General features: G+C 49.4%; 1 protein-coding gene across 1 annotated transcript in view; it reads left to right on the forward strand.

Moving 5' to 3' along the window:
• Positions 1–9,906, forward strand: part of EXOC4 (exocyst complex component 4) — a 481,096-nt gene extending 471,190 nt beyond the window's left edge. The window contains exon 18 of the mRNA XM_075429015.1: positions 8,523–9,906. Coding sequence (XP_075285130.1) covers positions 8,523–8,760 — 238 coding nt within the window. The 3' untranslated portion in view covers positions 8,761–9,906. The remainder of the gene's footprint in view (positions 1–8,522) is intronic.
• The last annotated feature ends 1,483 nt before the right edge of the window (positions 9,907–11,389 follow it).

Raw genomic sequence — 11,389 nt, forward strand, 5'->3', positions numbered from 1 at the left:
TCTAGGGTGGTGGAGTTGCAGGGATGTGAGATAATCACATGAAGGAGCATTGTAAGGATCGATTTTATTTTTTAAAGAGGAACAAATCTTTGTCATACAGCCATCAGAACTAGTTTATCATTCTCTATGAGCAGGATAGTGAGGACTTTGGACGCCTTAGACAGTCTTTCGCTCCTTGCTCCCCCAAAGTATGTCCCTCAACACTGAAGCTGAGCATAAGTGGAGGATTTGGCCAGGTGCTTACCATCCTAAAGAGCTAAATGCTCAGAGCCAGATTAATGTCTCCTTCCCCTTGTAAAACAGCAGTTGTTGGTACCTCCATGGCAAATCAGGATGCTTTGTAAGAACCTGTAACCCCGTTTATGTGTAAAAAAATCTGTCGTATCAGGTCAACTCAACAAGCCCCATCTATGCTTTTCAGCATAATACAAATAAATAATAACTGTGCAAGTAAGCAAAGAAATGAAAAGGTTATCCCGATGAGGTGAGCCATCCAGGTCATTTTGTTCCCACCAGCTGCATTCCTGAGTTCATACTCAGGTGAGTAAAGATTTGTGAGTTCAGCTTCAGTCTGTTCTCTTCTTGCCCCAGGTATCTCACTGCTGAGCGCTGGGAGGACCTTACTGCCCAGGCTGGTGGTATGGGTAGGGTAAATCCGCTGACGCGTGCTTAGCTGTGCTCTCGTGGAAGCCGACTGAAGGCTTGGGAAGCTCAATTTGCTTTTTGGTTAGGTATGCTAATCCAGTATTTTTATTTATTAAACTTTTTGTCAGATGATAGAATCAGCTTTTGATAAATACTAATTCTTCTCTTTGGTTTTAGATCTCAGCTTTAAAAAAACAAAGCAGTTTGCCGGCATTTTGCTGAACAGAGATCTCCCTCACCTGCGTCCATTTTCCCCCCATCCCTTACTAACTTGCTTTTCTCAACCTCCTCTTGATAATCAAAAGAGCATTTATAATGGCAGGGACAAATACACTTCTGAAAGCAAAATGAAGAGCCTAAATAAAAAATCACAGAACAAGAGGCTCATCCCACTCACTCTTTCATATTTCATTATTTGATAACATCAGAAGATGAGTCCATCAGAGCTGCTTGGGCAAAGGCAAACAGGAGTGTGTCTGATCAATATTTATTAATACTTTCAAAGACAAGGGAGGCAAAGTTGAGCAGACTTCGTAATGGAGTGAATAATTACTCATGCAAATAGGGTTTGGCCGAAGGCAATGCCATGCCAAAGCGGCAGTTTTTTAATTGCACCCAATTAAAAATGCATACCTTTCGCTCACTCGTACTGTCTCACTTGCTCCCTTTTTTATTATGTAGGAAATTTTTAATTAAAAAATAATCTGATGCTGAAGAAGAGTGACAGATGAGTCCTGTGTTTAGTAGGTGCAGAACTCTTCGGTAATGCAAGATTTGGGACTGGCTAGAAGGGAAGGCAGCTGTAAGGACATGGAGTAAACATGGGCTTGCTCGGTGATCGGGCTGGGCTGCAAGCGGAGCAACTTTAGTTCTTGTTCACAGAATCACAGAATCACAGAATGGTAGGGCTTGGAAGGGACCTCTGTGGGTCATCTAGTCCGACCCCCTGCTGAAGCAGGGTCACCTACAGCAGGCTGCACAGGACCTTGTCCAGGCGGGTCTTGAATATCTCCAGAGAAGGAGACTCCACAACCTCCCTGGGCAGCCTGGGCCAGAGCTCCGTCGCCCTCAGAGGGAAGAAGTTCTTCCTCATGCTCAGCTGGAACTTCCTCTGCTTCAGTTTGTGCCCATTGCCCCTTGTCCTGTCGCTGGGCACCACCGCAAAGAGTCTGGCCCCATCCTCCTGACACCCACCCTGCAGATATTTGTAAGCCTAGATTAGGTCTCCTCTGAGCCTTCTCTTCTTCAGGCTGAACAAGCCCAGCTCCCTCAGCCTCTCCTCGTAGGAGAGATGTTCCAGTCCCCTCACCATCCTCATAGCCCTTTTAAGGTGCTCTGTCACCTTGGGAAGGCCACGAGTCCTATGCTTTGGAGCAAAGACTTGCCATCGCTGAGGGAGATGGCTCCATCCAAGACATCCTCTCAGTCATTTTGTTGGAAGCCCAGCCAGAGCTGGCAAAGGTAAAAATCTCATTTCACATCTGCTCAGCCTGAATTCCCTGAAGGCGGTCAAAGTTTCCTCAATCTTAGTGTTTACCTTGGCAGCCTTACTGTTTTTTTCTACACTTTGTGTGTATAACTGTACTTGAGATATTGCCAGCAATCTCAAAGTTAACCTTATATTAGATTTCTGACTGTGTATTGAAGTATCTTGATAAATACCCAAATCTTCTAAAAGATAAAGGCGAACAGCAGCGTCTGGGCGCTCAGTGAAGGAGCCACAGGTCAAGCTGCCAGAAGGATGCTGCAGAGCTGACTGGCGGGTATCTGCCGTTCAAATTTGGGATCCTAGTTTCTGCAAGGTCCCAGATACAGCTATTTAATTATGCCAAGATCAAGCATAAATGTTACAGGACTAATTATAGCTAAAGAAGGGAGTTGAAATTAAAACTCGGGAGACCTGTCCTTAGACCACTGACCCACAGAGCTGTCCCTGCCTGTAACGAGATGTCCCCTAAACTGCTTTACCTGAAGAACGAGTTGTGTTTTTCTGGCTGGGACAGTTCACAGTAGTGCCAGTGTAATCAAGGAGGATGAGTCTGAGCCTCTGCTGTGCCTTTGTCACCCGCCACTGTGTCGCCGCTTCTGGGACTGTGTGAAATCTGGGGGTTTTTTTGTTTGTTGTGTGCCTACCTGCAAGAGAAGCCAAGATTTAAAGAACACCCATCAGCGTGGCAGGAGGTGGATTGGCCATGCAGGCCTTACCGTGATGCACTCCTGAGCCAAGTCTTGTTTTTCCGTACCGAGAGGTTCTCGGGGAGTTTTCCGTGCATGTCTCAGGAGAGTGCTGGGGCTTTGTCGTTGTGCCGGGATTACAGCATTAGCATCGTTAGCAATTAACTGCCAAATCTGTTCCCGTCATTGAAGATGAGGTTTGGTTTAGTCTCCCCATCCCTGAATCCAGCCCTGAGAAATATCCTGCCAAGGTTTTAAGGCTTCTGCTACTGATGTTTTATCAAAAGCTAAGCTTCGACGCTGTGGCTCTGCAGGGGACCAGAGATCAGCCTTATCACAGAATATCACAGAATAGTAGGGGTTGGAAGGGACCTCTGTGGGTCATCTAGTCCAACCCCCCTGCCGAAGCAGGATCACCTACAGCAGGCTGCAAAGGACCTTGTCCAGGCGGGTCTTGAAAATCTCCAGAGAAGGAGACTCCACAACCTCCCTGGGCAGCCTGTTCCAGTGCTCCGTCACCCTCAGAGGGAAGAAGTTCTTCCTCATGTTCAGACGGAACTTCCTGTGCTTCAGTTTGTGCCCATTACCCCTTGTCCTGTCACTGGGCACCATTGAAAAGAGCTTGGCCCCATCCTCCTGACACCCACCCTTCAGATATTTGTAGGCATTTATAAGGTCCCCTCGCAGCCTTCTCTTCTTCAGGCTGAACAAGCCCAGTTCCCTCAACCTCTCCTCGTAGGGGAGATGCTCCAGTCCCCTCACCATCCTCATAGCCCTCCGCTGGACAATCATACCACGCCTTAAATCATACCACGTCCTGCAGCAGCACAGTAGCTTCTGGTGGACCACGAATTGTGCCGTTGGGTTCCTCCTTGTGGGCATGGGAACTGAAATCAGTAGCTGACACGGAGTGAGTCAGTGTTACCCAGACCTGAGGAGTCTGTAGCTTGTAGGGATTACCCAGATGCCTTCTGGATGTAGCAGCCGATACAAGGGTACACAAGGTCTGCCCCATCCTTACCGATCACAGAATCACAGAATGTTCGGGGTTGGAAGGGACCTCTGTGGGTCATCTAGTCCAACCCCTCTGCCGAAGCAGGGTCTCCTACAGCAGGCTGCAGAGGACCTTGTCCAGGCGGGTCTTGAATATCTCCAGAGAAGGAGACTCCACAGCCTCCCTGGGCAGCATGTTCCAGTGCTCCGTCACCCTCAGAGGGAAGAAGTTCTTCCTCAAATCTGTCTGCCTTTTGACCTGCACAAACATCTTCTTTTATTGTGTAGTAAGTCAAGGAAATTTGTCAGGGAAATCATGTAGCAAGTCAGGGATTTGGGGTTCTGTTACCAAGCCTGTTCTCAGGTGGGTTGTATGGTTTCCCTTTCTTTTCTAAGGGAAATATTCTCACTGAGACAGTTCTCGGCCCCGTTTACCCCCTGCTTCTATAGGAGCAAGGTGTCTTTGTAGCAGAGCCCACCTCCAAGTCCCCTCGGGCAGTGCTGGTGAACTGGTCCTCAGCTGCAGGAGTTTCATAGCCTGTATCTCAAACGTGCGGAGCCTGACAGCTTGAGTGTTTTTTCAGCTTATCATTCATCCCCAGAAGCTATTTTTTATTTGTGTCTTGTGCCTTCTACAAGTGTCCTCTCGCACGCTCCCTTCTTGTGACCACACAACCCGAATCCTGTCAGTCCCTGTTATAGAATCATAGAATCATAGAAAGTTTTGGGTCGGAAGGGACCCCTAGAGGTCATCTAGTCCAACCCCCCCGCAGCGAGCAGGGACACCGCTGACTAGATCAGGTTGCTCAGAGCCCTGTCCAACCTGGTCTTGAATGTTTCCAGGGATGGGGCCTCCACTACCTCTCTGGGCAACCCGTTCCAGTGTTTCACCACCCTCATTGTAAAGAATTTCTTCCTTATATCTAGCCTAAACCTACCCTGTTTTAGTTTAAAACCGTTACCCCTCGTCCTGGCACTGCTGTCTCTACTAAAAAGATTGTCCCCATCTTTCCTATAGGCTCCCTTTAAGTACTGAAAGGCTGCAATCAGGTCTCCCCGCAGCCTTCTCTTCTCCAGGCTGAACAACCCCAACTCTCTCAGCCTGTCCTCATAGGAGAGGTGCTCCAGCCCTCGGATCATTTTTGTAGCCCTCCTTTGGACCCACTCCAACAGTTCCATGTCCTTCTTGTGCTGAGGGCTCCAGAGCTGGACGCAGGACTCCAGGTGAGGTCTCACCAGAGCAGAGTAGAGGGGCAGAATCACCTCTCTGAACCTGCTGGCCACGCTTCTCTTGATGCAGCCCAGGACACGGTTGGCCCTCTGGGCTGCCAGCGCATCTGTTCTCTGAACCGATGATTTTGGAGTCCTTTTCCTCTGGCCTCCAGCCCTTCCTCCTGCCTGATCCCAGCCAGCCCCTGACACCAGTTGTGTTGGCGCAGATGTTCAAGCACAGGAGCAAATTCCTAGGTCGCAGCAGCAGTCGATGCCTAGAAGGAGCCAGAGGAGATAAAAACGCGGAGCTCTGAAGCGCTGTAGCCTGGCCACGCTAGCAGGCGAGGCCAGAGATGCTCCCAGCGTGTGGTCTGAACATGAGGAAGAACTTCTTCCCTCTGAGGGTGACGGAGACCTGGAACAGGCTGCCCAGGGAGGTTGTGGAGTCTCCTTCTCTGGAGATATTCAAGACCTGCCTGGACAAGGTCCTCTACAGCCTGCTGTAGGTGACCCTGCTTCTGCAGGAGGGTTGGACTAGATGACCCACAGAGGTCCCTTCCAACCCCTACCATTCTGTGATTCTGTGATTCCGTCTTGCCGGAGCTGGTGGCAGTCGTTGCTGCAGTGATTTGCAGTCTGGCGGCGTGCTGGGCGCTCTGCAAAGGCACAGCTGAGCCAGACCTGAGAGCCTGCAAAGTAAAGAACAAGAGAAATTGAAGCTGCAGCTTTGCCGTGTTTGCCCTGATTGCTATTTTAACGTGTTCAAAGAGGAGAGAAAGAGAGGGAAGTGATAACTTTTCCCAGAGCCCCTGCTCTTGGGTTTTAAATAATTTATTCCACCAAGACCTAGGGATTAGACTGCGGCCTGTCCTTGGCCTTCTGCAGAAGCGTGGAGGAGTCATGCAGGGACCTCCGCTTCAGCTACGCCGGCCCGTTTCTGCCTTGCATTGCTCCTCAGCCAAGGAAGCCCTGGGTATCTGGCTGAAACAAATCCTTGCTGCCGTGTGATGCGTGCAGACAGACGCAGATCTTTTCACTTCGCCTTCCCTGAGCTTTTCAGGTCCTTGTTTCTTTACATAGCATCTGTATGAAGCTCCAAAGTTAACCAGTTCCTCTAGAGAAACGGGTAATGTCCATGCATGCACCACTGTTTTTTTGTTTTGATACCCCAAACAGACCTAAACACACAGCCAAGCGTCACCACGTGCTGGAGCTTGCTGCAGTGGAGTCATCACGTGGAAATCTTCCCCTTGTCCCCGACCTGGAAGGGTCTGCCCAGGATTGGGAACCGCTCTACCTAAAGGAGCTTTGGAAAGCCGTGTATTTTCACAGCTCCCTCTAGACAGGATGCTTTGTCTTGGTGATAGCTAGACCACAGACCCCCCGACTCCAGATCTTACCCCTTGGTACAGATGGGGAAACTGAGGCACAGAGTGCAGCTGTGTGAATTGGAAGGGCCATGCCAGGAATTCACAGAAGTGCCACATAAAGGGCACTACAGTCTCGATTCCCCTCCTGCTGCATGACCTCTAGGCAGTGTTTTCCAAGAGTTTTTCTCCCGGTTTCAAACCTTGATCAGTTTGTGCTATAAAGGAAGGAGGGAAAGAAAATATCTCAGAGGACCCCAGCAGCTCTTCACTAGTTTTTGCTCTTCCACCTGGGCTGTGGAGTCAGGGCAAATGATCCAGTCCCAGCCCATTTTTTTCTGCCGTGGTTGGATTGGCAGCTGTCAGAATTGCCCCACTGTTTCCCTGGCCCATGACACATTTTCCTTTCCAGTACTTCCTTAAATTCCCTTTCTTGGAAATCCGTTCTTTCACTAACGCCACTTTACTTGAATTTAACCCAGCCTGCACGGCAGCCTCTATATTATGTCTTCTCTTTGGATGACCTTTTACGTATTAAAAGAGGCACCTCAGCTCCTGGCTGAAATTTTAATTTGCATTATTTAATATTTTTTCTCTCAGACTGTGTGTCTCACTAGCATTGGGGGTCTCTGGAGTTTTGGGCTTGAAGCTCTTCCCATGCTCCAAATTAGCATCTCTCTGCAAGAGGGCTTCATTAAGGACAATAAACTTCACTTCCCCCTACCCACAGAATCACAGAATGTTTGGGGTTGGAAGGGACCTCTGTGGGTCACCCAGTCCAAACCCCCTGCCGAAGCAGGGTCACCCAGAGCAGGCTGCACAGCACCGCGTCCAGGCGGGTCTTGAATATCTCCAGAGAAGGAGAATCCACAACCCCTCTGGGCAGCCTGGGCCAGGGCTCCGTCACCCTCAGAGGGAAGAAGTTCTTCCTCATGTTCAGCTGGAACTTCCTCTGCTTCAGTTTGTGCCCGTTGCCGCTTGTCCTGTCGCTGGGCACCACTGAAAAGAGTCTGGCCCCATCCTGCTGACACCCACCCTGAAGATATTTAGAGGCATTTCTAAGGTCTCCTCTGAGCCTTCTCTTCTCCAGGCTAAACAAGCCCAGCTCCCTCAGCCTTTCCTTGTAGGAGAGATGCTCCAGTCCCCTCATCATCCTCATAGCCCTCCGCTGGGCTTTCTCCAGTAGCTCCTCATCTTTACTGGAACTGGGGAGCCCAGAACTGGATGCAGTACTCCAGATGGGGCTTCAGCAGGGCAGAGCAGAGGGGGAGGAGAACCTCCCTCGACCTGCTGGCCACTTGGCCCAGTCTTCCACTTATCCATCAATGACCTGGTTGAAGGGACAGAGGGTACCCTCAGCAAGTTTGCTGATGACACAAAACTGGGAGCAGTGGTGGCTACACCGGCAGGCTGTGCTGCCATTCAGCAAGACCTGGACAGGCTGGAGAGTTGGGCGCAGAGGAACCTGATGGAGTTCAATAAGGGCAAATGCAGGGTCCTGCACCTGGGGAGGAACAACCTCATGCACCAGTACAGGCTGGGGCTGACCTGCTGGAGAGCAGCTCTGCAGAGAGGCATCGGGGTGCGCTGGTGGATGACAGGGTGACCATGAGCCAGCAGTGTGCCCTGGTTGCCAAGAAGGCCAATGGGATCCTGGGGTGCATTAACCCCTGTGATTCCGTTCTTTTCCAGAAGACTCCTGTTCTTACAGGCTGGGTGACTAGACATACATCGCTATATCACCATGTGTGTAGATATCTATATGCATCTGTACCTGTACACTGCTCTCTCCATGCTGGATACCAAACACTGACATCTCAGCTGATGGCAGCTACTAGGAAAGAGGAGCCCTTCGTTCCCCAGAGTTTGTGTTTTAGCTGAGTATGGAAGAGTGCGGGGAGCAGATCTGTGCGATTTGCTCCCCTGTGCGCATGCGTGCCCGCTTGGCATCTCCTGATGTTCAGTAGGAATATGTTTGTGCTCTCCTCGTACAGCACCTGACACAGCCTTCTCTGCTCAGGACACTGCTGAATAAAAGTAACAGTTGATGGTATTCTACAGAAATAAAAGCCTGGAGCATCAAGTATCACTATTCACCAGAATGGGTTTTTTTCTTTGCTTCCTTTTCAGGCAGTATTATGAGATGCTCTACAACACAGCAGATGAGCTTTTAAACCTCGTGGTGGATCAAGGGGTGAAGTACACGGAGCTGGAATACATCTATGCCCTGAACTTACTGCACCGGAGCCAGACGGGCGTGGGAGACCAAACCACCCAGAACATGAGGTTGCAGCGGTTGAAGGAGATCATTTGTGAGCAGGCTGCCATCAAACAGGCCACCAAGGACAAGAAAATCACCACCGTGTAATCTGCTCTGTCGCTTGTAGTAACCAAGCAGCAGGGGCTGTCAGTCTGCGGGTCCAAGCCTCTGCGTTTCTGTTATAATTAAAGGCAAAAGCTCGTGTCTTCTGGGTGACAGAGAAGGGAAATGCCATTTGAGATGTGGTTTTGGGGTTGTTTTGGGGGTCGTAATCACTTAATGCTTCCTTAACGTGTTCTCCCAAGAGTGATTGCACTGCGGGAACAGGCATCCTGATGGAGATTTGGGTGGGATATTTGGCTTCGCTCTTGTTGCTGCTGCTCTGCCTTGAGATGTAAGGCAGGCTGCTCTCCGGTGGGGTGGGAGAAGAGAAGATTTCACACTGGGTTAGGTCGGAGTCTTCAGTGGAAGTTCAGACTACACTAAAGCAAACAGCACCACGACAGTCAGGCGCAGACCTGTTGGTCACACGTGAGATCTCGGTGGGTTTGAAGCCATTCCAGCAGCGCTGCTGCGTGGAGCCTATTTCAGCTCTGCCAGTACCATCCTCGGTGACAGTTGTAGACTCATAAAGTTTTCTGCTGTTTGCACTGCAAAGAGATCTAGTTGCTTATTCCTTCGGATAGTGATAAGCCAGTTCTCATAGTGGGAGGTAACATGGGACCATTTGTTTCCACTTCTACTCTTTCATTATCACAGAGCCATATGGCATCACTTTCCGCAGCGCATACTGCACTGGATGATGGGGGACGTAGGAGAAAATTGCCAATATAAGGTAATAGCAAAACTTCATTCTTTTTTCCTGAATATATCTTCTGAGTCTTCTCCAGCTCAAAAGATATTTTGTAATCGTCATTTGATGTGCTGGAAGGACACGTAGGCTTATGGAGCTCAGCACTGAGGATCAGCAAGGGCAGGAGGAGGGCAGACCCCAGCTCTGCACTCTGAGGTGCGCTCAGGTCACCGTTTCTGCCCTGGCTTGGCCATATAAAGCCACCCAGCAAAAGGTTCCTTATTCACTGAGGCTGAGGAGTTTACACCATCGCTCCAAACTGAGAATACTCTGCACTTGTCAAGTAAATTGTCAACCCAGCTGATTTTTACGTCCTGAGATAGGTTCTTTCTGAGCTGTGTAACCGCTTGTGTGTCAGTCTTGAAACTGCAAAATTAAAGGAGGTGTAAAGGCTCCGCAAAGGCTCTGGTGTTTTGCCTGTTGTGGTTTTTTTCTTTAAAAACTGTTATTGTTGTGGCATTTTAAAAATTCCCTTCCAGGTCCAAATTCGTATGGTGTCCTCTGAGGTTACATCAGTGTGGGAGTGGTCTTCTGAATCGTTCAGTCTAATCCCCATCTACCACAGGCCAACTGGACAAGAAGCTTCTCAGCCTCCATGTTAAAAGCAGAACCCAGTAGTTCTAGTTGCTAGGAATCTTCCTCCAGTTTCTATTCTCATCTTATTCATGAACCCAGTTTTCCTTGTGTTGATATTGGTCATTAACTACAAGAGTTCCTTCCTTTCCATGATGAATTAATTGGCATGGGTGAGGGTGAAGAGCACCATCATAGCAACACGTATGATGATGATGTGGGGGTCTGTCTGGGCTGACGCGTGAGATCTGTATTCACCTGCTCAAACATCAAGATGTGCTTCAGCATAGATACAGGAAGGCAGGCTGCTCCATAGCCAGACATGGGAGGATGGAAAAGAAGGTGCTTGGTACATGTAAGACAGATTTCAGACCCTCTGAATTCAGGCTGGGCTGCTGTGACCTAATGTCAGACTATTTTGATTCCTTCCATCTTTAATTGCTTAATAATCTGAGTCTCTGCCTTGTCTTCACATGGCTGATCTCGAGCTTTGCAGTCCATGTTTTCCACCCACCGAGCAGCTGTGCTGGTGGGTGCCATGACAGATTGCATGAAATCAAGAAAATTTCATACTTGGGAGTATGTTTGATTCCAAAGCAAATCATTTGAAAGACTCTTCTTTGAACTGCACCTCACGTTGTTCATCACACCACCACAAGATGTAAATACAAAGCCCTCGCCTGTGTCTGTGCGCTGTGTCTGAGAAGGCATTTGATGGATTGCATGGCACACGAACACCATGGCATGACCATGGAGAGGAGGGCAGGGACTTACCTAGAGCCTGGTGTAGAGAATGACAGAATGGTAGGGGTGGCTGAAATAAGGTGCACGAGGTCTGGATTCCTACACGCGAAGTGCTGCTCACGCCTTTCTCTGTGCCCTCTGCCAACCCTCACACCCTTTGTGCCCTTGGTGTGACCACTCTAACACACAGAGAATCTTCACTTCCCTTGCGAATGTTTGGAGAGGACTGAGAGTCTGAACACTTGAGGAGAGAGAGATGCAAGCTAATTATATATTGTAATTACCTCCATTGCAAAACCTTTTCTTTCCTCTACACTGCCCTAGCGAGGCCTCATCTGGAGTACTCTGTCCAGTTCTGGGCTCCCCAGTTCAAGAAAGATGAGGAGCTACTGGAGAGAGTCCAGAGGAGGGCTACGAGGATGGTGAGGGGACTGGAACATCTCCCCTACGAGGAGAGGCTGAGGGAGCTGGGCTTGTTGAGCCTGAAGAAGAGAAGGCTATGAGGGGACCTAATAAATGCTTATAAATATCTGCAGGGTGGGTGTCAGGAGGATGGGGCCAAACTCT

This window comes from Opisthocomus hoazin, chromosome 8, assembly GCF_030867145.1.
Source record: "Opisthocomus hoazin isolate bOpiHoa1 chromosome 8, bOpiHoa1.hap1, whole genome shotgun sequence".
NCBI classification, from domain to species: Eukaryota; Metazoa; Chordata; class Aves; order Opisthocomiformes; family Opisthocomidae; genus Opisthocomus; species Opisthocomus hoazin.